A 27,352-nucleotide genomic window follows, 5' to 3' on the forward strand; every position below is an offset into this window, starting at 1 on the left:
AAAGTACATAAACACACAAGTGCACACAAAAACAAACACGGCAGACAGAAAAGGAAACAAACAGATGTTGGATCTAAATCAGCAGCAAATATTAGGTTTCCTACCACAGCACAAGACGGGGATAATGTGGAGAAGCTTCTAGGATTTCTACCATGTCAGCAGAGTAGTTAAGATTAGGTACTATGCAGGATTTAGAGTGTTGCAGAAATTTAGAGGGGGAACGTAAGCGCTAGGAATCTACACATCCAAATGGGAGTTGCATGGATTAGGTGGAGTGAGGATGAACTGAAAGCATAAACAAGACGACAGGAACTGAAAAGGGGCATGGAAGACAGAGAGAGCTGACAGGGGAGGGAGACAGGCTTACCATCTGTGTGTTGGTGGTCATAAGCTGAAGAAGAAGAAGAGGCAGAAGAAGAGGAAGAGGAAGAGGGGAGCAAAATAAAGAGCGAGAAAGCAGAGAAAAAGGGAGGGGGGAGAAAAGAGAAAAGAATCAGGACAAAGGGTAAAATGAATTTCAGGATGTTTAAACGTAAAAAAAAAACAGGACCAAAGGCAATCAAAAACAGTTGACATGATACAAATTAACAATACAGAGAAAGATGCTCTTGTGTTGTCGATATGAATGGAGAACCGATGTTCCGGCGAAAGAAACTTTACTGGTGCTGAGCCATAGAGACAAAAAACGACTACTTTGTCAAGTCGCTGCACCTAAAAGCGTTCGGTGAAGATGAGTGAGCGTTCATGAAGACTCAACAATTATCCTCCCCATGACTGATGCCTCCGACGCACGTCATGTCTGTTGTTTTTCTCACTGCCTTTGGCGACGCAGATGCAGAAGCTCACCTGCCCATTGCTGGTGAAGGTGGTGTTGTCGAACAGGAAGTAGGCACCGAAGAAGAAGATGACCGCGTCAAACACACCCAGGCACGTCCAGTAGAGGAAGACGGGCCAACGGAGGAGGGAGTTCTTTGCGATGTCCCTGAGACGCGCGGAGGGAGAAGGAAAACGTGTTACGGCAGAAATAAAGATAAACGGGATACAAGGCGCAGCATCACACAAATCAAACGTCATCACCTGTACAGAGAGGGCTCCCTCTTCAGTGTGTCGATGGTCACGTGCTGCTCGACCAGGCTGTACAGGAGGATGGGGAGGGAGGTGAAGCTGATGTTGTACAGCGTTAAATACGCCGTGTCGTACAGAGGCTGCAAAGGGACAGAGATGCTTTAGAGATAGGAACTAAAAGAGGGTTTCTGTTAAACCATGCCAGCTGATTTTTATGCATTTATAACATGAAACTCATGCAAGAAGGAAAAAAAACAACAAAAAACCCCTCTGAATTCTGCGCCTTTATTATGTAATCTTTTTCTTTTCAAATTGCTCCAACTCCAAAGACAGGATGCGTTTTCACGCCTTGCTCTCTTACACAATAGATCTGGCGAAGGATACGAAACCTTTCCCTTCCTTCCTCCAGTTTCATCTCTACTACCAGGGATGGCTACCTGAGTTTGACGACCCTCAGCTTCAGTTGCCTCAGAAGATTTGAGGACATTCCCTTGGAGGCTCGACAACTCAAGCTACAAGTGGACTTGATTAAACCAAAGGTCAACACTTCTACCACAAGAAGCAACCAAACAAGAGAAACACTTATAATTACTTGAATGGTATTATTCTTTTACATTTTTATGGTTATATCACAATCCTTCGAATCTTGGCTCTGAGTACACATCCAAAACACTTCTTTACAGAAGTTGCAGTCTGCGCTCCACAAAAGGCCATTTCTATGCGTTTCTTTTTATTAGCTTCCTGTGTGTTTTATAGGAGATTGTGACAATATTGTTGACTCCTATTGCTGAATAAAATTGAAATCAGTTGATAGATGAAGGCATCCATTATTACTACAGTGAACACTGCGCTGCTGTGTGACGTCGACTTTCTTCTTATGAATAGAAGGAATCTTTAAGGTGACAATCACTTCTTACAGATTTCTAGCTATTAGTTCTCAATTTCCCGGTTTTTATTTCATCAACAAATAAAAATTGTCTTTAGAATTGTAGTGCTGTTGATAAATTGTCAATAAGTTCAACACAATCTTACAATGGCAAAAAGCTTTTTCCTGTACAGTATAAAGTACCTACCTGCTGTGAGAAACCACAGAAGAACTGATACAGGAACTGAGGGAAGATGAAGCACACATTCTGCAATGATTTAAGGGGAGAAGAGACAAAAGAACCCAAATGACAAACCCAAAAAAACAAATACAGAAAATCTAAAAATGCAGCTATCTACACATTCCTGTTTATGGTGCGATTATGCCCTATGAGCGAACTGAGTGGGCTGTTACAAAGCAATGATGCCAAATAGGAAAAAGTTGAGTCAGTTGGCAGAGAGCTATACATGCTGTGGAAGCCACCCACACTGATCATTGCGCCCGTGAATTCAGGAGAGTGTTGCACATTACTGGAGTCCTAAATCCAGTCATCTGTGTTTTGGCTCGGATTTTTCCAGTTCAAAGAAGCGTTTGTAAGCATTCGTCCCTTACCTTGTAAAAGAAGTACTGAACAAGCTCAGCGATTCGAATATAGTAGTAGTGGCCATGGACCAGAAGCATCTTCTTCAGGTGTTTAAATTTTGGGATGGCATAATCGCTGTTTCTGGCTGCCTGTCGGCCTTCTTTACCCATGATGCCTGGGGGAAAGAAACAGTTTACTCACAATCTGGAATGTAAGCTCAGAAATAGAAAATCAGTGTTCCTAATAGGATCGTACATTATTTGGTGATGATGGTATAATTGTTAACAAATATTGCAAATGATATAATTGGCGTTAAATCCACATTTCCTCACTCCACCATATTGCTTCCAACCCCCTTTCTGTAAGCACCTTGAGCGCGTTAGGTGTGGGTGTCTACTACAGATACAGCATCCAGCAGGATGAAAATAGCACTGGCATGCAGCAGACGAACTCCTAACACACTGACTATAATGCATAAAAATAATGCACTCCAAACAGTCCTTAGTAGTGTTAATAGTCTGCAGAGCAATGAGAAAACATTAAGTGGAAATTATTTGTTTTTCAGTGACAAGTTTTTGTCAAAGCTCCCCATGTCATTGCAGATGGTTAGACTTTAAATTTGGGATGTATAGATACAGACAAATGGATGTATGATTGGTTAGATGGATGAATAGGGAAATTGACAGACTGAAGAAATGGGTGAACCTATAGACGATAGACTGTTGGGTTGACAGCAGGATGTATGAACAAACTATATTTTCTCAGATATCACCAGGATTGCCTACAAAAAAACATCTTGTTATTGAGATCATCATTATTTAAGGAAGCAACTGAACTCACCAATGCCAACATGTGCTTCTAAGATCATGCTGACATCGTTGGCTCCATCGCCAACAGCGAGGGTTATAGGATGTTCCTTGGAGGATTTAATTAGCTTCACAATCTGTCAGAGAAATGATTTAAGCCAGATGAAAGAGTTATTTAGGCATATATGGAGAACAATTGAAAAAAATAAAAAGAGGTCGAAAGAAAGTCAATGTCACCTGGGCTTTCTGCAGCGGTGCCATGCGACAGCAGAGAACAGCGCTACAGTTGCGACAGATTTCAAGAAAGATCTCTCTGTAGTTCCCATGGCCAGACACCTCTTGGCTGGGTTTTAGTACTGCAGAAAGAGTTGCCCCATCGATAATCAGGCCAAAGTCGAGGCAGTCCACTGACAACCTGTAATTAGAGATAGAATAAGGTTTATCAAGGAGATCCATCAGCACAACAAACTTAACCCAGTTTTGAGCAGGGAGCAACTGACTTCCGTACCCAGATATGGAGCGCTGCCTAAGAACGGTCCTGCTCAGCTCAAACAGAACGTCGTGCAGGCTCTGCTCTTTGGTGCGCTTCTTGGTCAGCTCCAGAATCTGGGTGCTGCGACGGAAAAGCTTGCTGGCGTAACACGTGGCGGTGGCCGTCTCCATCTTGTCCCCCGTGAGGACCCAGACTTTGATGCCGGCCTTATGCAGCGACTCGATGGTGTCCGCAGCTTTCTCCTGCAGCCTGTTCATCAATAAGTCGATAAGTGTTTCAGGGTGCACACGGGTGGGCAGCGCCATCAATCAAAGCTTCAGTTAATCCATTACCAATGGGTGATAAGTTTTCAATGCAAGACCACCCCAACCCTGTCGTTTCACATCGGCAGTTTATCTGTTAGAAAATTAAACTGTCAAACACTTGATCAATCAGTCAGGAGCGAGGCTGAAGTCTTATTTCGTTGTGCACAAACATATTCCATTACTGCACAATCCAGAGAAAAAAACAAAACAGAAAAGGCACCACTCAAGAGTTCATACTGAAACTTTTTTTTTTTTTTTGCTGCCATGAGTCAGGACAACTGTCTAAATTTACTGTAAAGCTTCATTAATCCCTCCATCTGTCCCCTTGCTGCATCATTTCTAAATCGTTCCCTTCCTCTTTTCCTGCATTGACCAACCTGTCCTCCACCGCTGTAGCACCCAGGAGGACAAAATCCCTCTCGATGACATCATAGGCCTGAGCCAGCCTCTGCTCCCTGTCCTGCAGGGCCAGCTTGGCTTCGGTCAGGTAATGACACGCTTCCTGGTACTCCGACTCTGACAGCCTTCGGTAGGCGACACACAAAGTCCGCAGCCCCTCCTGGTTTCACAGCGGGGAGAGAAAGAGAGCGATATGAGAGAGATAGGAATGAATAGATTATTGATATTCTACAATTTAAGATGTGATTGATAGACGAAGCTGAATTTTTAAAGCATATAAGTACGTCTTCTTTAAAGACCACACCATCCTGAACAAAGGAACATTAATATTGAGTTGCACTTTTTTCCTTTCAGCCCACAATAATATACAGCAGTCGTTTGCCCACTATAGGAACATAAGCTCACTAAAAAGCTTCCTCTCTAAACTCTCCTGCAGGTGGATCTTAGAAATTGGCACGTGTTTCAAGATGCTCTGCAGGGTTTGATATCTGGGTCGCAGACAAGTAGCCCAATAGGAAAGGGTGAAGGGAGGCAGAATGCTAAAAGATGAATCCTGCTTGTGTATGTGCAAGTTTTATAATTATAGCGGCCAGACTTCTGGGTTATGCATCTGCAAGCATTGCATGCCTACAGAGTGAAATTTTTGCAGATTTCTTGTTTTTTAAAAAAGCTCAAGCTCAGTCAAATTGGATGGAGAATAACTGTAGGAACAAATTCTCGAGTCATGCCACAGTTCTCAATCAAATTTAGATCTGGATTTTGACTTGAAACACGTGAAATAATTTAAAAATGATTTAAATCATAAAACTGTAGCAGTTACACAGCTCTATTACGTGTTATTGTGGGAAGATTTTCGCTAAATTAGATGTTTATTTAAGCAGTTAAGCAATTATTTGCATAACAAATTCAAATGAGCTTGATCATTTCCATTCTGATGATTTACATTTATTTATGGTATTTAGTTTTCTTTTACTTTGGATAATTTTTGATTTTTTTTTTTTTTTTACAAAATAAAAGTTTATTAGTCTCTGAGAGAGCAAATTTGCCTTACTGTGCCATTAACAATATATTACTTGAAAATGGTCTCAAAACAACAATATCGTTTATCGCAAAACTTACTGAGACAATTTATCATCCAGCCCAATTTGTCAGCTTGGCAGGCCTTTTACCAATTTACCAATTTTAATTACCACATTAAATGTTAATTTTCCCTCAGATGTACATTTAAGGATTTAATGTGTGACATGAAACATATGGCTAAATGTGTAAATGAACACAATGTGCCCTCAAACCCAATCAGCAGATGAAAAACGTTCACTCACTACAGCGTTCTGCTCCACGTGGGTTTTGACTTGCTCCACCTTTCCAGACACCACTCGAGGAAAAATAGATGAGTCTGCACCTTTGCAGAACATCAAGTACTCTCCTGAGGACACACACAGAAACATCACCAAACACTGTTAGCACACTGGAGGCACTGTCCAGCATCTAATTTTGGATCTACAAAGGTGCAAGCGATGCTCTGAGTGTGGCAACGTCTCACCTGAGATGGACTTTACTATGACGCTCATTCTCCTCCTGACAGAGTCGAAGTTCAGCACATGGAGGAGTTCAAACCTGAAGGAGGGATAGAGTTGAAGTGTGTTCACCTCTTTTTCTAATTCGGTTTCTTTTAGATTGAGGGCAAATTTCATAAACGGACTAAGTTTCTCCTTCCACACGGTTCCTTTTTAATAGCACCTGGGCTGATTTTGCAAAGTATACACCTCTGAGTACACACTGTACTCCTGGTTCTGGCTGCTGGGTTCCACTGCAAGAGCATATTGTTAAAGCCAGAATAGTTATTTTACATGTGATCAGGAGTTCAGATGCGGCCTTTGTTAAATAAAGACTTCACACGACTCCCCTTTTATTCATCTACAGCACAAAACGAACATAATGACTTCCTTTAGAAACTGTAGATTCTAATTCAGAAAAAAAAAAAAAAAAAAATACACACACATATATTGAATTAGACAAAACCATGTTGCATTTTAGAAAAAAGAAAACACAGAAAATCACAGAAGACTTTAGAATCTGAATGCTCAACTTCTTCCCTCTGTCTCTCCCCATTTCTCTTCAGCTTCATTAAAAATAGCTCACTATCGACCGGCCGCCGCTGACAGTGATGAACGGCCAGGTTGCTTACACAAACACACGCAATGGATCAAAACAGAGAATTTCCATAAAACCTCTCTGGCATTGAACCAGATTATTATTCGGTTTCACTCATCAGTTTAATCGTTTTGATCTGATTGAGCAGGTCTTCTGAGGTCGCAGATTTATTCAAAAAAATTTTTTTGTATCACAAGCTGCGAGCTATTTCTCTTCAGTCGGATAATATGAACAGGACTCCATCAGCTGGATTAATCCTGTTTCATCTCTCGTGGTGTAACAACTTATTAAACAGACCTTTCGATCTCGTCGTCTTTGTTGAGGATCTCCATGTAGTTGTCCTTGAGTCGCAGATAGGTGTAACCCAGCCTGGCAACGACAGCAGAGGGAAAATGATTAATTAGAGGGTGACAGAAAGAGGTCATGTAAATGAACAGTCGCGTCTTCTGGAGATGGCAAGACTGAAGATGCTGTGACGCATGTTGCGTAACTTGAGCTGAGATATATGTACAGTGCTTGTATACTGTGAAGGTTACAGTGGAAACTACTTGCATACACTATAAATAAGGCAGATACCACATTCTTTGTCACTCTGACATTAAATCAGACTAAGCCATTCCTAGTTTTGCCCAATGCACCCAGGACTTTTCTACTTATTATTTAGAAAAAGCTAATCAATCAATCAATCAAACTTTATTTGTATAGCACATTTCAGCAGCAAGGCATTTCAAAGTGCTTTACATCAAATCAAACACAAAAACACAATGCAACATAGAATCAACATTAAAAACACAACATCAAGTCAGATTCCATCAATAAATTTGCAATTGATTACGTTTCAAATACAACTCTAAACAAGTGGGTTTTTAGTTGATATTTAAAGGAAGTCAGTGTTTCAGCTGTTTTACAGTTTTCTGGAAGTTTGTTCCAGATTTTTGGTGCATAGATGCTAAATGCCGCTTCTCCTCGTTTGGTTCTGGTTCTGGGGATGCAGAGCAGACCAGAACCAGAAGACCTCAGAGGTCTGGAAGGTTGATACAACAGCAGCAGATCTTTAATGTATTGTGGTGCTAAACCATTCAGTGATTTATAAACTAACAACAGTATTTTAAAGTCTATTCTTTGAGCTACAGGGAGCCAGTGGAGAGACTTTAAAACTGGTGTTATGTGCTCTATCTTCCTGGTTTTAGTTAGAACACGAGCAGCAGCATTCTGGATCAGCTGCAGCTGTTTGATTGATTTGTTGGACAGACCTGTGAAGACGCCGTTACAATAATCAATCGCCCCAACTCAATTCTTTCTCTAGAAAAATGTGACTTTGTAATGTTTATGACTCAGTGTTTCCCAACCCTGGTCCTCAAGCCACACTGCCCTGCATGTTTTAGGTATCTCCTTGCTTCAGTCCAGATGATTTCAATTGATGACTGATTAACAGGTGTTTGTTGAACTGCAATCAGTTGAATCAGACACATTAAAGCGTGGAAACCTCTAAAACATGTAGGACAGTGTGTCTTGAGGACCTGGGTCGGGAAACACTGGTTTTTGTGATATTTCACGTATTCCCTTAACTTTTGTTTAAGTTCTAAAACTTGTCATCTTGATGTTACCTTTTCATTCCTTCCACCAAAGCTACTTCGTCTGGAGATGAGGAAATGTAAAAGGAAGTGGGCCTGCCCTGATGGATGCCTCTTTTGATGCCGTCCACCGTCTCCTCCTCCTTCACCTGCACCGTGTGGCAGAGACACAGCGCCCGGAAAAATAGATCCTCGTATTCCTACACACAAAATAAATAAAGCAAAATTTGACAAAACATGCATCGTTTTCCTTCCATTTTGTTTTACTTTCTGTTGGCCTTTCACATAAAATCTCTCCTAGCTACACAGAAGTTTGTATGTTTAACATATAAAACAAACTTACTCTCCTGTACCCTCCAGGTGAGGAGTCGATCATGTCTATGCTGGAGGCAGCACTGAGGATCTGGCCGTTGCAGATGGCATGTGGGATGTAGACATTGCCATCCACGCAGCATTCAATAAACTCCATGTTGTTCTCAGTCAGAGTGCCGGTCTTATCAGTAAACACGTACTCCACCTTGAAGGAAGTGAAAGCAACAGCACATTTAAATAAAGACTGCATTCAGTTATCTATGCAATACAGTTTGCTTGAGTGTGTCCAGCCACATGCCTGTCCCAGCTCTTCGTTCAGGTCGGAGGTGTTCACCTGGGCTCCCTGCCCCAGCTCTTCATCAAACATCTCCTCATCCCACGTGATGAAATATGACCCAAGAAACTTCTGCATCTCTACAGTGACATACATGGATACTGGGATGATGTAGTTAAACAGAACCATGAAGGCCAGGAAGTCTGTAAAGGCTCGGATGACCTAGGAGGTGGAGGATACATGTTATAGGAATGTGGCTTTAGGGAAATTATAACACATAGCTGCTTAAATGTTGCACTAAATGCAAAGTTAGGGACAGACCACATGGCGCTGGCGCTCGTTCTCAGTCCTGTGGTTGTACCAGGGTTCGTCCCGGTCAGGCGACCACTGCCAGGCGTACTTCAGGACAGTGTTGATTACAGCTTTACTGATCAAGATGCACAAGTACACGATGAGGAAGGCGTTCATCGACCTGCAGAGAGTGATGGAGTGAAGAGGGGTCAGCGTCACGGAGCTGGGAAGTAAACCACTCCCCAAAGACACTCTCTAAATCAAGCAGTGGGAAGGCCTCCGTCATTAATCTTACTTCTCAACAGCAGAACGCTTCTGAGATTTAGACTGGTAATTAAGCGCCATCTTGGTCTCCATGCCAGTGTAGACTGCAACAGCTGAGGAGCAGAAAACAAAAGTGGGTTTTTTCAAAAATGTTTACAAATGCTTAACTGCCTGCTCAAAATTATTGTAATACCATAAATATGTTGTGTGTTCTTCAGCGTGGCTCCTCTAAGAAGTAAATTCTCAGCTCCTAGGGTTCTGCAAGTGTAAAGTAAATTCATTCTTTTAACAGAGTTCAGAATACCCAACTAACTATTAGCATAGCAGTCAACAATACAGATTGTAATTTACTGTATTTACCACATCTTTTCTGGAAGTTCTAAGAAAGCATCAGGTACGTTCTGGAAATTACACAGTTAAAACCCTCATAATAAATAAAAGGAAGTAACCTAGTAAGTTCAAGAATGTGCTTGGTAATTTCCTAAAAACTCTGGAAGCCACCTGGTATTTTACATGAAAGCTAAAGGTTGCATTATGTAGTGATACAAAAAAATTAAAAATATTTAAGCAAAATTAGGCTGAAATAAACAAAACAAATGCAATATAGATACAATTTTAGACAATAAACCACAGCACAAACAACTGCCCACCTGGACACAGGCTCCTCTTTGTCCTTGTAAATGTTGATGCGTCCCACAAATCTGGAACAAAGCGGGAAAACAAAATTAAATCAAGATGTCCATGGCCATAAGGTTACATCTTGTAAAAGGTCTGTGTACAACGATCCATCTACGGGGATACGCTCACTTGTAGAGGTCAGGCTGCGGTTGTTCACATTCAATAGTGGCATGTAATGAATCCACCTCCTGCTCCGTTTTAAAGGCCATGGTATCCGGTACAGCGTAATAGGTCTGAGACAAAAAGGTGGCAGAAGGTGGGGGAGCAGAAAAAGAAGACAGGGTAAAATGTCACCAAGACACCGACTATGAGGTTGGGATTGATTTGGTGTTTAACTTGGGCAGTTTCTCTAAGAGATCTCAACAATATGTGACGGCTGCAAATAAGCTGGTAAATGTTTCCGAGCAGGAAGACGGTAAGACATGAAATCAAAACTTTATTTGTATAGCACATTTGGCAGAAATGTCAATAAGTGTGGCTAAACCAGAAACAATAAAGTACTGGAGATTTACACTGCACTTACACAGAATATTGTTTTGCACATTGCTAAAGATCTGTGTATAACCTGCCTGTTTTGTTTTTTTATAGTAACAGGAATAGAATTTATAGTATTGCATAACAGTCATTGTTCTGTTCGAGCAGGCATGTGTTGCTGGCTTAAACCTTTTGCTATTTTGCTACTTCAAAAATGTAGACGATTACCTTCTCAGTCTTTTAAGGATGCAAAACTACTCACAATTTCAGTAATTTTAGATAGCAACTTAAATTAATTAGAGTTTAAAATGAGGCTGAGACAGAAAGTCATCACTTGTCTCTTGCGAGCACCTTGTGACTCGACTCTCCGTCGAGGCTGGTGGTGGTGACGTAGCAGGTGCCGTCGTCCCGGCTGGAGGAGAGAAAGATGAGGTCGCAGGGGAAAGTCTCGTCCTCTCTCACCATGACGACGTCGCCCACCTGAAAAGGAGAGGCACAGCAGCTCTTGTAAAATAACAAAGCAGATGTAGTAAGATTAGAAAAAATATGTAAAAAGAAAACATAAAAGACCTGTAGGTAACCATCTGCTCATCTTTTACTATTCGCTTTTTCCCCCAAAGGATTGAGAAATTGCATAACGGATTATGTGAGCAGAGCAGCTTAAACTCAAATAAATCCCGTCTCCATGGTGACCGTACACATAACACACGCTCTCTGATTTATTATGATTAATGTATTCATCATTATTCCTACTCCCAACGCACACTCTAATCCTTGCTGTTTGATCTACGGAAGAGAACAGAAAATGCTGGAGGACAGACAGACAGCCAGAACAAAATGAATAAGAGACATCTGATGGAAGAAATTATATTTTTTTTTTCTCCTTTTTGAAAGTTGCATCACCTTCACAAAAAGAAACTAAGAAAACTACTGCAATAACAGGAACACCTACAGTGCTGTGCAACCTTTTATTGCCTGGCAGCAATGGTGAAGCTGTATATTCTGAGCTGACCCCCAATGTCCCACACAGTCTCTGCACATTCACAGCAAGCAGCAGACGCAGCAGAAACTAGATGTACCGGCGCTCATTACCTACCTGCTGACAAAATGGTGCTACAAGTCTGAAATACAGCAGACCGAATCAATAGATCTGATGAGCTAGATCAGTCACATTAAACAGTCTGACACTGTTTTTATTAGACCCTTGGATGGTGGGGAAAGGATGTCTCCATGGATAACAAGCAGCTACATGTGTTAGTTTTTAATGGCTTTTCAAAAAAATGTTGTAAGGCAGCACTGTTTCTGTTGCTGGGAAGCAGAACTTTACTATATTATTGCTACCACCAGTTTCTACTTGGTTGTTTATTAGAGGGTGGGCAAAAGAATGGACTTGCTTAACTTCAGGGTCACCAAATAAGAGCTTCTCAAACATTTAACGCCACTCCTGTAAATATTTTTCTAAGGCACCATACTGAAAGATTTTAAAATGCTAGTAAAAGAAAAACAGCACCTTGATTGATTGAAAGATTCCATTTAACTAAGCTTTGTATTTTACTCAGAAGTTTAAATTTCTGAGTATTAAGTTCTAAAAAAACCCAACTCCATCAAAGTCCATCAATATTAAAAGTTTGAGAGGAAAAATCAGAGCTCTCTCACCTGCAGCAACATCAAAATCCAGTATGGAAACCTTGCATTAAAACTTTTGTGATAGCAGCAGTTGATAACTATTTACTTGCACTTTTTTTTTTTACATTTACATCTCATAAAGTTTTTCACAGCTTGAAACTACTTTTTCTTAATCAATACTATGATCCCTTCAGTTTATTAGATCTGTTTGTTTTTTATCATTTGAAACTGGGACTTAGTTGTACGAGGTTCCAACATCAAACAAATATAAACACACCATCTGAAGAACTGCAAAGAAGAATGGGCGAAACTGCCTAAAGATATAGATGTGCTATGTCTGTAAAAGTATAAAAAAGGAAATCTTTCAAAAAAACAATCCATTCTTTGGAGTACACCAGCTGTTACTACCAATTTATAGTGAACTCCTAACCAAGATCATTACTGAGGTACAATATGCAGTGCCTTAAAAAAATATTGATGCCGTTTTAACTTTTTCACCTTCTTTCATTAAAATCAAAAACATCACTGCTTTCATGTGCGATTTTATGTGTCATAATTCAATCAAGAAGAACACAATGTCACGTCACCAACGACTGACCTACTCCTCATCAGCGACAAGAATATGAGGACAAGAACATTATGATTTATAAAATACGTAAGCATAGTTCATCCTTGGAGAGAACCTCACACGAGGAAATGGCCTATAACAGTTTTACAGCCAATAATTGGTCACAAAGACAAGAAAGACAGCCAGAAAGCACTGCAGAGAGGAAAGCAAAGCGGGAGAGGGAGCGACAGTTTTAGAAAAAAGTGAGCATTGCAGCAGTGCAGCAGTGTTGCTTTGTGGCCTCAGGTGCAGCGCCGGCCTAATGAGGCCATTCTTACCCGGAGTTTGTGACTCTGCGTCCTCACCACCTTCTCCTGCTGCACCACGTCCACCGGACACTCGTTTATGGAGCAGTCAGCTTTGTGTCTGAGCCAATCTTCATAGCCCTGACAGAGAGGCAGCAAGAAAGAAATAGGAAGCAAATTTTAAAAGGTATAAAAAAATATGATGCTTGTGCAGAGGATCCGATCCCAAAAACTGGACGATTTCTGTAATAAGTTAGTATTGGGCTCTGTTTGCTTACTGACTCATTTCCTATATTTTAAGTGAAAATGCCATGTTTTAGATTAATGCCCCGTAAAGCTCGGACAACTTCATCTATCACTACTACTACCCCATCTCTCACTATTTGGAGATGTATCTCCCAGAGCCACAGGATCCTCCGCTCAAGTGATTAACAGAAGAGAACACTCATTATCATATTTTTCACATCACCAGACTTATTCAATAGTATGTCCTCTCACCAGGAGAGGAATGTGTGTATACGGAAAATGGAGCAGCTGCAGATTGTTCGGGAGAGTGTGTGCTTTTGTTTGAGGCCAGTAGTTATTGGGGCGATATTTCCCAGAGACCGGAGCTCATTTGTGTCCGTCCTACCTGTTTTATGGCGGTGACGGTGATAACAAAGAAGAGGGGCAGGCCGCTGGTGACTGGGCTGGTGGGGGTGTCGATGATAAGCTGTGAGGAGAAAGGACAAATGGGAGGGGGGTTGAAGAGGAGACAACACAAAGAGGAGGAAGGAAAATATGGAGTGAAGCAAAGCTGGGGTTGGAAGATAAAGCTCATAAAATTGCTAAAAGAGCACCAAACTTTGTATCTATACCATCAAACTGAATCCATTTACAGGTGAAAATAAGCCTTTAAACAGAAAAAAAAAAAAGTAAAAAAATTTTTACTTTCCTCCGTTATTAAACAATAGAAATCGAGCTGGGCCACACCCAGTTTCTCACGTGACAGAAAGTGCAAGATTTCACATGACAACTGCTGGAAATAAATAGCCATGGCTTGAGGCAACTGCTGGTTGGGAATTGCCAGGATAATATCTGAAACGCACATAATGAGTCTAAACGTTTTTACTTTATTTGTGCAAAAAATTTGTTAACTGAGTTGTTTTGTTACACAGACTTCATAACCTTGAACTAAAGTGCTATGAGAAGATGCAAGGCTCTTTTAGGTCACAGTAAACAGTTGGTTGTGCTCTAACAAACCTACGGTTCAACAAAGGTTGTCTTACGGTTTCTTAAAACAGCTCCAAAACCATTCAGACATGTCAATAATGAATAGTAAAGAAAGAGGAAATATTTCCGACACCCTACTCACTGAAGGAGCCTAATGAAGCTAACAGAAAGGACAGGCTATAGGGGGTCATAGCATGTTTATGTAGCTCAAGCATTTGGCTATCAATGTGAAACCAACACAGCTTCAATCACAGAGTTCGTCTGTCACAATGTAAGGAACATTTGTAGTTTTTTGTTTTGGAAAAAAGCATCTTTAGCAAAGTTTTTGGTTGCCTTTTCAAACACAAGCTAACGTCATCCAAAGTAAAGACAATGATGTATCTGAAGCAGGTCATTTCAAGTAACTTTAGAGGCTTCAAGACTAATTCTTTACAAAACCATAAGTTGACAGTGTTTTGTTTTGCTTTTTTTAAATTTAACTCAAAGAAAATTTTTTACCTGGACCAAAAATATGACCAAGAAGTAGAAGTTAGCGATTCTTCTGAATTGCTCAAACAGGTTCTTGGGAATGAAGTTCCAGAAGGTGTACTGTGGAATAAAGAGAGTGGGGGAAAAAAAAAAAAAAACTACTGATGCAGTTCGAGAATCAGTGGCACATCACAAACTTTCTATTCGCCAGAGAAAACATGTACAGCTTGACAGGAGGAAGTTGAGAGAATAGTTTCCTTTTTCAAAAAATGTGACAGAAGATATTACACGCTTGGCTGAATTTGAAGCAGAAAAGGAGCAGGAAGATAAACTACGCTGTGGCGGTAGCTGGGGATCACTCACCTTAGAGGAGACGATGCGGTTGTCGGGATAACGCTGAGGGATGTAGGCCTCAGCTCCCGGAGGGGGTTCTTTATGGCCGATATACACCGTCCGGCTGTCCACCCAGTTCTCCTCCCCTGCACACTGACAATGAAACGGGAGAATGTTGGGATAAAAATAGCAGCACAGAGACAAAGAAATGATGAAACTAAACTATTCCTAAAATCTGTACTTTGCTCCATTATGCTACCCATTACAGCATTGCTTAAATGTACAGCACTCAATGCAAAGCAAAGAAAAACACATTGGATCCCATGTGGAACAAGTTGCATTACAACAAAACAGCTCCTTGGAGAGTTTATTCCAGGGAATTATATCAGAAAACTCAAACTCTCACCCTTCGTTAAGCAATACAGCACTATTGTGGCAAGATATCGCCCCAAGAATAATAAAAGAATAAAGACTTACGGGCTGGGGCGGCGCAAAATGACTGACAAAGGTTATTGAAGCAAGACTTATAAATACTGATCAAAAAATAAACAATGTGCTCTATACAAATTAAGCAATTTTGCACTATTTTAGTGAAGTGATGTTACTGCAAATTAAGTTTTCCACCTTGATGTGTTTTAAATATGGCTTTAAGGGCAACCAGCACATCCTTGTGAGCAGACCAAAGTGAAAAAAAGCCGTAGGTTATTTGGTGAAAAGCCCACAGCCACAGATCTATACTTGTTTCACTGTTTATGAACAGGAACATGCCATGAGGTAAAAATAGTGACTTAGTCAATGCTGTGAGCTGAGTTAAGACCCCACCAAATCATTAGTGAAGGCAACATAACCCCAGTAGATACTGCGAAATGAAAACTGACAGTGGAGCAGAGCGAACAGCAGGAGCAATAAGAGGAGCATAGCGCAAAAGTGAAAAGAACAGATTATGACAACACAAACTATGAAAAAGGCACCAAGAAGGAAAACACTGATAATGTAAACTATGAGCCTCTACAAAGCCTACTGTACAGTGAAAAGACAGTATTGACATCACTTGAACCTCTACAAACTTCTACATATTTTAAAATCTACTAAACAACAATATTTTATGTGATACAAAGTAGCCCAGAATTATAAAGTGGATGAAACACTACATTTAATTTTCTTTTTACAATCACAGTTTATATCCAGCTCTACCCTGAAAGCGTCAGTGTTTTTTTTTGTTTTTTTTTTAGAAAAAACTAATGAACAAACAGGATGACGAAGACCAAGAAACACAGCAGACAGGTCAGAGAGAGAGCAGGGAGAAGGGTTAGGTCATACAGCAATAAGAACTGTTCAATCCATTATCCTAGTATGGCGTTACTGCAAACCTACATGGCAATCCACCTGAACTGACAGGGCAAGAAGAGCATCAATCAGAGAAGCAGCCAAGACGTAACTCTGGAGGAGCTGAAAAGATTTACCGCCTGAGGAGGAAAGGTGTGTTGACATAAAGGCCATATTGCACAAAATATGGCCTTCATGGAAGAGAAAGAAAGGCATGGTTGAAAGTAAGCCATTACAAGCTTTGTTTGCAATTTGACACAAACACAGCAAACGTGAAAGAAGGATTTTTTTACAGAAGGTTAAAAGCAAAATGATTTGTGTGATGGAAAACCACTGCACCTTGAAAACAGCACCAACACAAGGGAACAACGAATGGTGAAAGCATTGCGCTGGAGCGGTAAGTGTTTAATTACAAAAGTTATAGTAGTTTGTTAGATTTGAAAAAAAAAAAAACCCAAAACAAAACACAGGGTAAAAGACAGGCAAATTAAAATATGTCACTATTATGAGTCACTTTGTACTGCTGAGTTGCAGACAGTATGTAATGTCAGAAGAAGATAAAGAAATAATATTTAGAGTTTATTAAGAAATACATACTTGGAAACATTGTGTTCAGGCAGTGCTCCGGCCCTCAACAACATGTACTGTGGTATTAACACAAATTTGCATTCTGTTTCAGAGGCTGAAAAACACTAGATGTGCAAAGCTGGTAGAGACGTACCATGAAAAAATGAAGCAATAACCGCAGTAAAAGGTGACTAACACATGAAATCCCCCCCAAAATACCACAATTTGAAAATGTTCAGAAAGGGCACGAGCCTCAATTTGAACATTTCTATACTTAATACACAAATTGTCATTTCTGTCACTCATATCCTCCCATTTCCTTCCACACAGCTCTCTGCTTTTGTTCCCAGCGTCTCCTGGCAGTGACTGTCACACCGTGACAGAGAGGAACTGCAGAGCAGGGATTGAGAAAGACAGAGAGACTACACTGTGGGTTTTAGTTATCTGGTCATTAATTCCCACTGATTTGGATCAACCTTCATCCCAGCCTCCCCTCTCTCTACCTCAGGGCTCCATCCGACAAATTGGCTTCCTGCTTGGTTGCAGGACAGGGAAGCTTTGTCTTTATCACCAAAGTGGGCTGATTTTGCATCAGTATCAATCATCAGCAGTGACTCGATGTCCGTGATAACAGTGAAGCATTCCACCACTGCAGCTTCCTTACTGTGCTGTGACTTGGCTCGCTTTAGCTAGTTAGTTTCTGTCTGAACGCTGGAATAGTAAAGAGACAGCAGCAGGAGGCCTGCTATTTAAAAATTCAGAGATGTTGCTATAAAAAGCAATGAGAGTATTTCTAGTTCTGGCATGGTCTTGATTTTATCTGCATGCTTTCGCAGACAGATCCCAAGCCTACCACAACTCCTTTCTGTTGCAGAAAGATAATAAAAGATACCCGCCATTAACTGGCCTGATTAAACCATCGTGTTTTAGACTTCCTCCACTGTAGAAGACCACAGCACGCTGAACAGAGATCCCTCATTAACCAACATATCAAATTTCTCCGACTGACCTTTAATGGACTCCTCTTGTTAACACAGGATGTATAAACACAGGAAAACGTTTACGCATCACGGATCAGCGCCGCTCTGGGGTTTAATGCATTCAAGTTTAAAAGATTTAAAATATACTTTTAAATAAAGTTGCTTCATATAAATTTACTCCATTGCAATTTCATTAAGTTTTTTTTAAGCCAGCAAATCCCTCAAAGGTGAGGGGAGCAAACAGACACAGCTATAAATACAGAGGTTATGCAGTCATGGCAAATGGAGGGAAATGTACGTTCAGTGCGTGATTTATTGGTAATATTAGCTAAGCAATCATCTGAAGCTTTTCCATTTACTGTTCTTCTTTCAAAAAAAAAAAAAACATCACGTATTTGCAATACTGTGTTTTATATCCTTATTTAATTCTGAGACGATCTCTTTCAGGTTATTCAGTTCAAGTTTGAACCACCTAAGATGTTAGATTTGATTTAGAATTAAAGAAGATCAAAAACTCAATAAAAACTACAAAATAGACCTCTTTACCGCTAATCAAAAACTATGACTAACACAAATTTGAGCACCTTTTGTGCTGTCATGGTATCCTCACAGTGTTTGGAAACCTTAAAACTGTGAAATTTGACACAGCACCTAAAGCAGATAAAAGAACATTAACCAGCTAAAAAGAATAAAGATGTCTCCCACTAACAGCGTAGTAACACTTTCTCAACATCAGACTAAGTCTGCAGGTTCATGCATCAACGAAACAAGACTAAATGGAAGACACTTATTAAATAAACTGTAAACTGAGTGTGACTTCCCTCCTTCATCTGTTGGTGTGAAAATGGATTTAAAATGAGATTATCAAGGTGGGACCAGTGATGTGATTCATGCATTAAAAGACCGACTCTCATTCTCTTTGAATGGGGAGACGTCTTTAGTTGTTGGAAATTAAATCCTGGGTCAGTTCCTGTGGTTTATTAACACAGTTTGCAGAGGGAAGTTGAAAGCTCTTTATTTTTTAAGCAGCAGAACATGAGCTAGTCAAATTTCCTTTTTTCTTTTTTTTTTTTTTTGGACTAAACACTTTACTGATCTTGTAAAATGTTGCTAAACTTCCAAAGTTTGTTTCTGCAAGTTGCCCAGCCTTACACCAGGGTAGTTGTCTTGATTCTCCACAGAAAAAATGTTACCATCTCACACATTACCTTAAAAGTGTTAAACTTTTTCTTCGGTCATGTTACATCTAAAACAAAGTATTTTTCATCTAGGTTGAGTCTCTCTCGCAATGTCCGATCCAGTTCCAGTTAGCATCACTTGTGACTGGTGTTAAAAGCGTCACCACTTTTAATCATTTTTTGTGCTCAGTTAAAACAAAACAAAAATACTACATTTGTAAGCTGTATATCTAGAGACAAATGACCTGAAAGTGGACCATTTTTAGTATCACTTGCTCTAACTGATGACTATCTAGTTGAAATCTAAAGAATCCTATCTTTGTCCAGTTAGTGAACACACCATATTTAAGTCCTAACAGTACCAGTCTTCTATACATACAGATGCTGTTACTGAACAAAGAAGACTTGGTGTTAGGAAATATTGAAACTGCTATTTACAGCTAATCATGCTAACAGCACTAAGTACTTATATAAATAGTCCAAAATTTGGACGGCTCTAATGTTATTATATATATATATAAAAATTAATTACAATTGTTTTGATGAACATTGAAATCCTTATTGTTTAAAAAAAAAAATCACTCATCTATTAAACTCAAATTACATTGAATTGACTTTAAATAAAAAGGTATTATTCAAATGCAGATGATCTAAAATGCATAGATGAAAATCAACTATTAGGAATCTACAATATATCAAATCAGTAATGGCCGATATCAGTCATTATTTAACATCAGTACTGGTCAGAAAAGTAAAACTGGAAAGATATTAACAAGAGATGTTTATGTCTTGTTGTCACATGTGGTATTTGTTTGGTCATGACAGAAGTAGTGATGCAGGATAGGTTGGTTTTACTGAAGCAAAGAGGCAAAGTCGGTGGTCATGATCTTTGCCTCTGTTAAAAGGTAAGAGAATTATACTTAATACATGTAATATCAGGAAATATAACAGTAACATTAATATCTATTATTGATAATGGCCCAACTTTTCATATCGGTGTACCCCTATCAACAATTAAGTTCACAACAATCTCTGTAAAACAAAATGCTAACTTAAAAATATCAAAAATAAAATTACAAAATATTATTTGAAATTGTCATGGTTTCAAACAATAAACCAAGACAATTTATATTAGTCACTCCAAATAACTGCACGGAATTATTTTTGTTTGCCTACACTTTAGAATCAAAACTTTACAATAACTGGGGATCGGGAGTCGGCCACAAATCTTTAATCGCAGCATCTACAAATGTTGAAAATTGTCTCCTCTCACCAGATGAAATGTACCACTACACCTCTATTATAGAATAACCTTTGGAATAATCCAATGCAGGTCTTAAAACGCCTTCAGCTTAGACATCAGCATAGTGTAAAGTTAAAACTGTACACCCAGTGGGGAGAAAATCCACCAAAAGCCTGATGATGCATCAGACAAAATACCTGAGACAAAAATCAAAGGCTGAATATGCTTTTGAATGTCAACATTTGTATTCCGATGATGTCCCAGCTTTCTCCCTCACTTGACTCGCTCTGATCCAACAGTTACGTAACTCCTTAATCCAGCTGTGCTTCTTCTCCTCACTCCCTCCGCTCTCTCCGATTTCCCCTGCCACCGTAATCTCCATTAGAAAAAAAAGCTCTCATTTTGACTGCTCTTGACGTCGATGCGCTACTACCCGGTTGAAAATGGCTCTCAGAATAATAAAAACAGACATTTGAGCCTTGCTAAACACGTCAAAAGATTACCCTTGATCACATGCACCGTAGTTAAAAGATCGATTTCCGTGACATTAACAAAAGCCAGCGGAAAAAACTCAGACCAAGCACACATTTTGCACGATTTTGCCACCTACAGGTGCTGTCTCTACAGAAGGGCCCCTTCACCATGGGGTGCACCAGACAGGAATAGACCGCCCTTAACCATTAGTTGCAGTGACAAACAGCAATGTACTTCAGCAGACAGTGTCCTGGCTTTCAAAACATGCTTTTTAGTGTATTCGCCAACTTTTCTGTGAGAGGTGACTGCAGGCTGACTTTTTACTCAAAGATAGATGCAAAGATGTGTTCACAGAATAGGAACTAGTGATCAGAGTTCAGATATTCATCAACTTAACCTACAGTGACACACACACCAGCATTTTCAAATACAGATCATGACCTCATAGAGCTCTCAGACTGCAAAGGTCTGAGGCATCGCATCATCACTGTTAATACCAAACAAGAAAAGGCACTTGAATAGAGTGGGACACACGTCACACATGCAGCGTGGGACTAATATAAAATCAAAAAACGAGTACCAAACAACACGGATTGAAATTTTCAGCTTCGTTTTCTCATTGCCAACGTAGATTTGTCAACTTTTTTCCTTGCACCAATGTCTTTAATGTAGTAAAACTGGATCCTTGTCCAGTAAATACAAGTTTTGTATTTACTGGAACAGTAGTTACTGTTATAAATATTAGCACACGTCTGATTTACTTAAACGCCATGTTATGGTCTCATTTCCATTTTGGAGAATGGCTAAAAGAAATGGCCCTCCGTGTCACATCATATTTATACATCAGGGGAAACAGGAAATAGTGGATTGGTATTTAAAAGTTGCTACACACAAAGTGCATCATATTCAGAGGCTGTGGAGCTCAATGTGGTTATCTGAGGTGTGATTCCTGGTCTCAAGCCTTTTGGTGCATGTCCACCCTCTTTTCTGTCTAAACTGACTGTTAAATAAAGGCCACAAGTACCAAAAAAACTTTTAAAAAAGTTCCTGCACACTCTGAACAACAAAAATACAGCTGAAATGTTTATGCAACATATTCTTTTTATTTTAAAGAATGTCTTGGTCAATAGTTATTTTTTAAATGTGAAATCTTGATATCCTCACCCACTCAATGTACTTAACTAAAATGTAATAATATGTTATTGCAATAAATTGCTCCTTTATTTTTAAGCTCTTTAACAGGATTGCCAATAAATGTTTAGAGCACTGTAAATGATTCAGTTTACTATTTTTCCTGAATAGACTTATTAAGTCAGACACTATTAAAAACCTAGTGAAACAACTTTTTTCCTCGCTAGCAAAACTGAAATGGCTATGAAGCATTTCATTTAAATAAAATATTTAAAATGTCTTGACAAACTTAAGAACTGACCATAAAATACATTCTTCCACCAAAAGAACATGTTCCAGTTCTATCTGAATAAACGGGTGAAGACAGGGTCACAAGATACAACTTTTTAGACCTCAGACCTGCTCTCTCTGGAGTAAACCGGACTAAATTAAAAGACCATGCTTTAATGGCTGAAGTTGATTTATTAATTCATTACCAAGCTGCATTTGGGTTGTGACCTTGATGAGAGCAGACTATTCTCTCCGTCTGAAAAAGCTTTGACTGGACTACTCATTACATTTTAATCACCTAGCATGATGTAATGTTTATTCTGCTGTGTAGGCCCATTACAAGAGCATCTGCTCAGAATATGTGCGGGTTAAAGGAAGGTCCCGTACATCATCCCTCCCTCGAATTGTAAATCAATATCTCGATAATTTAGATAAAGATTAATACCTTGTTGGGTTAATAATGTTGGAGAATTTGCCAGGATGCAGAGGCAGCAGGGTGAGGGATGCGGGGCGTGTTCAGTGACCCATTTACCCCCTGCCTCCTCCTGCTGCTGCTCCCCCCTCCTCGCCTCACTCCGAATCTGATTTCCCTTGATACTGGCTCAACTTGAGCATCGGTCAAGCTCCCTGTCACTCACACAGGCGTAAACATAGGGGAAACAAATATAGAAAACAAACCTGACCGTCCCAAAATATGTCATCTCATCAACACTAGGGTTTGTCATATTAACAGGTAAAAGCGTCGGAAATGTGTGAAAAGTGCTGAAAGCTTCACCAGGCCCTGTCACAGCGGGTTTCTCAAGCACACTATGTTTTTTTTTTCTCTCTCTCTAACTCAGCCGCCCACCAACCAGCTGCTTCCCATCCTGCCAGATAATCAGAGGTTGCTGAAGGCAGCGACCCATTCAGGCCAGGCCAACCAGTAATGCGGCTAATGTTTACAGCTCAGCTTTACACTGATGTCGTTTAGCGGACATTTATACTTTGCCCCAAAGACGCGCTTCTCTTTCTGGCCTTAAAAGTTTCTACCTATACGGGAGACAGAGGACAGCAGACACGTGTGGTGACGACTGTAAGAGACTTGAAAAAATGTCTCACAAAAACTTGCTAAGTCTGGTTCAAGGGGCGCTAGGGCAGTCCACCAACAAGCAGCCCAATATGGCAAGATAAATTATATGATATTGCATGACATTATTTAGAATACTTACGTAAATGAAGTTTTAGAAAGCAAAGACTATATTCTTAAGAACATGTATTAAGCGAACGTACGTGAGATAAGTGCACACTCAACACTTTATTCTTTGTTAACAAAGATATGTGCTCAGATCAGTTTCACGTTTATAGTTCAATGCGTGAACTATAAACCTGTCTTGGTTTTCACTGTTACTGGTGCATGAAAAAAGCCTTCCAACAAGAAACCCTTAGCCTGGCAGGGGGCATCACTGTTTTACTGGAAACTTACATTCAAGTATTGTATTATTTTGAGCAGATGGAATTCAATGTTTGGTTTTACAAACTATTTACAAATAAAAATCTGAAAATGGTCCCAGCAATGGTATTAATCAACCTTTACTCTGTTACCTCTAAATAAAATTCAAGGCAACAAACTGCCTGCACAAGCCATCCTAGACCAACTAGTCCATCTGTACGGTTGTTCTGCGATGGGTTCAGGGGTTTATTAAAGACAAACAGCATTATGAAGACCAAGGAACACAGCAGACAACTTCTGTGGAGTTTAGTGAAATCCGTCATGTCACATGTATAACTGTGAGGATGATCGTTTGTGAGGACGATCAGGTCGTCCTCACAAACTGCGTGACTGTGCAAAAACGAGACTAGTGACCGAGGCCAAAAGAATACCTCTAACTATGGTAAAGAAGTTACAAGTTCCAGCAGCTGAGACGGGGAAGGCTCTGCAGGCAACAACTGCTGCCAGTTTTCTCGGCCAGTCAAAGATTTATGAGAGACTGGCAAAGAGCTTAAAGGTGTGTGGGAGATTCTATGACAAAGTGGAAGAAAGGTCTTTGATCTGATGAGACCAAAATGGAGCTTTTCGGCCATCTGGGAAGATGCTATGCTTGGATGACACTTGTAAAGGAGATAAAACAAATGAAGCAAAATATAGAGAAATCCAGGACAATCTGTTCCCATCTTCAAGAGAACTACAGCTTCAGAGAGCAACTACCCAAAGCATCCAGCTAACGCTGCACAGGAATGATTTGAAGTCAATAAGGTTGATATTCTGGAGTGGCCCAGTTAAAGCCAAGACCTCAATGCAACAGAGAATTTGTGGTAGGACTTGACAAAGGCTGTTCACAGATGATCCCCACACAACCTGGCACAGCTTGAACAAGGACAAGTGGAGGAAAATTGCAGCATTCAGATTCGCAGCCTGACTGAGACCTGACACACGCAGACTTCATGCTGTTACTGCAGCCAAAGATGTATCTACTAAAAATACATTCACTTATTTCTTGTTACAGATTCCTATCATTATTATATAGAAAATCACTTTTCACTTTGACGTTGCAAGTTTTTTCTATTTTCACATTTTTTTATGCCAAAACAAGATAATCACTGGTTTGTAACAGCAATAAAATGGTAAAACATACTGCATTAGAGTGGCAAGAATAAATCCACTGATGAAAGAAAATCTTGAGTGTTGGCTTATGCGACACAGGTATGGAGTGTTTTTTAATTTGTTTTAGACTGATTTGATTAAAGTGTTTATTACAAGCATTTAGTAATTTTTGGATTTTGTTGTTACAGTTCTATTACTGCTTCCTGATGTTCTTTAGAGTTTGTTTGTTTTTTTGTTGATGTTAGTTCAGCCGGCCTTTGGTTTGTTTCTTCTTAGTATCTGTGAGGACGGACTAACTATTATTCAGGGGGTTTTTTTGCGCTTTTATGTCCTGAGTCTCATTTTCGGGTAATTTCCCATAATATAAGCATTCCATATGGCCGTTAATCTTAAATATGTGTGACCCGATCCTGTTTGGAGTGTGATCTTGGGTTTAGATTGCATGTAGTTAGTCTGCAGTGCATCATTAGCTTGCAGTGAATAACTGTTGTGTTTTATGCAGGTTTGTCCGCCTGAGGTGGTGTTTGAATTCGGGTCAAATGTTATTGGACTGACAACGGAATGGATAAAGTTAATGGGAAACCCTCTGTAATAATAAATATTGCTAATTAACATTATTCCTTTTGTTGATTACTACCTTTCGACTTGGCGTAGTCATAACATAAGCATACTCATACATGAGCTAAAATGGCCTAGTCAAAGTCCAGACCTACTAAAAAAACATTAATCTCAACTAGATTTGCAAAGTCTCAAATTACTTGAAAGTTGGTCCAGTGTAATTTATTGACTCAAAGGGACATTACACAAGCACATACTTTTCTCATTTTTACTCCCAAAACTTTTAGAAGACCACATATCCTTTTCTTCCATTTCAAAAGTATGAGACAGACATTAAACTTTGCAAGTGTAGGAGAAGAAATGTGGAAAAAGTCCAAGAAGGTATGGATATTTTTGCAAAGCACTGTATAAACGACCGAGCAAAGTTCAGATGTGTCCAACACACCCCAACAGTTATTACTGGATCTGCAACCACTGGCACATTCTCATTGAGCTCCACAAAAACAACAGTCAGGCGCCTGCCAAAGCTGATCCACTGACATGTGCATCACTGCAGATGAGCAAAGCGTTTGTCATTCTGCGTGTCACCCACCTAGAGGGAGGGGGGAAAAAACCAATGCAAGGCTAGAAATAAAACATCCTTAATACTCTGCAGCACATAAAAACATCGGAGACGGAATGATAGTGTTGACAGACGGCGGCCCTTACGTATCTGCTGATGATGTTCCGGAGCAGGCTGAAATCCATCCTTTGAGACAGCTCCCCGGCGGCGGCTACAAACTGCGCGACAGAGACGGGTCAGCTCTCCCTGGATCTTCGTAAGCGCTACCTAAAAAAGCGGATGTTTCCAGCTGGATCCATCTCTCGCTCTCTCTGCCACCACCGCCACCAGCGCCCCCGGCGTGTCTGTGATTGTAGCGAGGAGCGGCGGTCTCTCTCTCCCGTGTTACTCCGCTCCTGTGATTTTCATGGCATCCCTGGAAGACCCACACAGCTCCCCCCTCGAGCCTTACTCCAAAACCGTTACTCCAGCGTCGCCCGCCACATTTCAGCAGGATTTCTTTCCTCCGCTCGTCAACCGCTCGTCTGGTTTCAAACCTCCGGCTCCTATTGTTGTGGGTTCAGTGTTTGATAAAGTGCTTTAATCCTGAAACAGATGAGACTCGGCGGAGACCGAGTGTGTGTGTCTCTCCCTCCGTAGTAAGAACGGTGGCCCTCTCTGTGTGGCTCTGCGAAGCGTCAACTGCGCGCACTCGTCAGATGACTGCGCGGCGCATGCGCACATGTGCTCCTTAAATCTCAAATTTAAATAGCTCTGATGCAGCGAGCACCTGCTCATGTGGAAACAGAGGATGGCAAAAATCCGACTGCAGTACATTATATCTTTACGCCCAGGATCAAATCAAACAGTGCTCTTTGGGAAAGAGCAAAAAAAATAAAAAATTAAAAATAAATAAAGAGAAAAATTAGAATCATTTTTACTGCATATTTTAGCTCTAAAATGGTTTCTATATTTATGGATAGTAGTATGAGGAATGCTTTACAGATTTAGCCACATTACAACCATGTAATTCAATATATTTTAACTGGATTTTTGAACAGTTAAAAGTATCAACTTTCGCTGTGACCACAGCAGTAAGTCTTTTGGGGTTTGTCTCTATAAACTTTCCAGAGTTAACATTTTCCCCCCTGTCTTCTTGCAAAATAATCTTCATATAAGCTCAGTGGGACTGGAAAAGAGCAGTTTTCACAATTTGCAACAGATTCTCAATTAGACGTGGGTGTAAACTTTGACTGGGCCATCCTAACACATGAATAAGCTTTAAACAAAATAATTTCATTCCATTTTCAGTTTATTTATATAGTACCTCTTCTTTTAATCTCAAGGAACTGCAATCAAATCATGCAGACAGATTCCGAGTCAAGCACAGACATTTTTAATTATTTAACAATGCAGTCAAGTTTGGTTTAGCTCAAATTGGCAAAACAACTGCAAAAAAATTGGAGAGTTGTAGT

General features: G+C 40.1%; 1 protein-coding gene across 4 annotated transcripts in view; it reads right to left on the reverse strand.

Annotated features, from left to right (window-relative positions):
* LOC122839287 (phospholipid-transporting ATPase IH-like) overlaps positions 1-26,888 on the reverse strand; it is a 36,251-nt gene extending 9,363 nt beyond the window's left edge. For 2 of the 4 annotated variants that reach the window (XM_044130721.1, XM_044130723.1), the window contains exons 1-25: positions 26,045-26,888; positions 15,059-15,181; positions 14,726-14,815; positions 13,647-13,727; positions 13,049-13,156; positions 10,889-11,017; positions 10,193-10,296; positions 10,036-10,086; positions 9,579-9,643; positions 9,417-9,498; positions 9,152-9,302; positions 8,855-9,052; positions 8,588-8,761; positions 8,278-8,444; positions 6,968-7,039; positions 6,060-6,133; positions 5,839-5,942; positions 4,495-4,676; positions 3,828-4,061; positions 3,557-3,734; positions 3,354-3,456; positions 2,543-2,688; positions 2,139-2,198; positions 1,078-1,205; positions 847-982 (exon numbers count right to left, since the gene is read on the reverse strand). In XM_044130721.1, the coding sequence (XP_043986656.1) occupies positions 847-982; positions 1,078-1,205; positions 2,139-2,198; positions 2,543-2,688; positions 3,354-3,456; positions 3,557-3,734; positions 3,828-4,061; positions 4,495-4,676; positions 5,839-5,942; positions 6,060-6,133; positions 6,968-7,039; positions 8,278-8,444; positions 8,588-8,761; positions 8,855-9,052; positions 9,152-9,302; positions 9,417-9,498; positions 9,579-9,643; positions 10,036-10,086; positions 10,193-10,296; positions 10,889-11,017; positions 13,049-13,156; positions 13,647-13,727; positions 14,726-14,815; positions 15,059-15,181; positions 26,045-26,083 (2,979 nt within the window). In that variant the 5' untranslated portion in view covers positions 26,084-26,888. Of the gene's footprint in view, positions 1-367; positions 392-846; positions 983-1,077; positions 1,206-2,138; positions 2,199-2,542; positions 2,689-3,353; positions 3,457-3,556; positions 3,735-3,827; positions 4,062-4,494; positions 4,677-5,838; positions 5,943-6,059; positions 6,134-6,967; positions 7,040-8,277; positions 8,445-8,587; positions 8,762-8,854; positions 9,053-9,151; positions 9,303-9,416; positions 9,499-9,578; positions 9,644-10,035; positions 10,087-10,192; positions 10,297-10,888; positions 11,018-13,048; positions 13,157-13,646; positions 13,728-14,725; positions 14,816-15,058; positions 15,182-26,044 lie in introns of all 4 variants that reach the window. The other 2 variants (XM_044130720.1, XM_044130722.1) reach the window with 2 other exon arrangements.
* Between the last annotated feature and the right edge of the window lie 464 nt (positions 26,889-27,352).

The sequence above is a fragment of the Gambusia affinis genome, linkage group LG11, assembly GCF_019740435.1.
Source record: "Gambusia affinis linkage group LG11, SWU_Gaff_1.0, whole genome shotgun sequence".
Classification (NCBI taxonomy): domain Eukaryota; kingdom Metazoa; phylum Chordata; class Actinopteri; order Cyprinodontiformes; family Poeciliidae; genus Gambusia; species Gambusia affinis.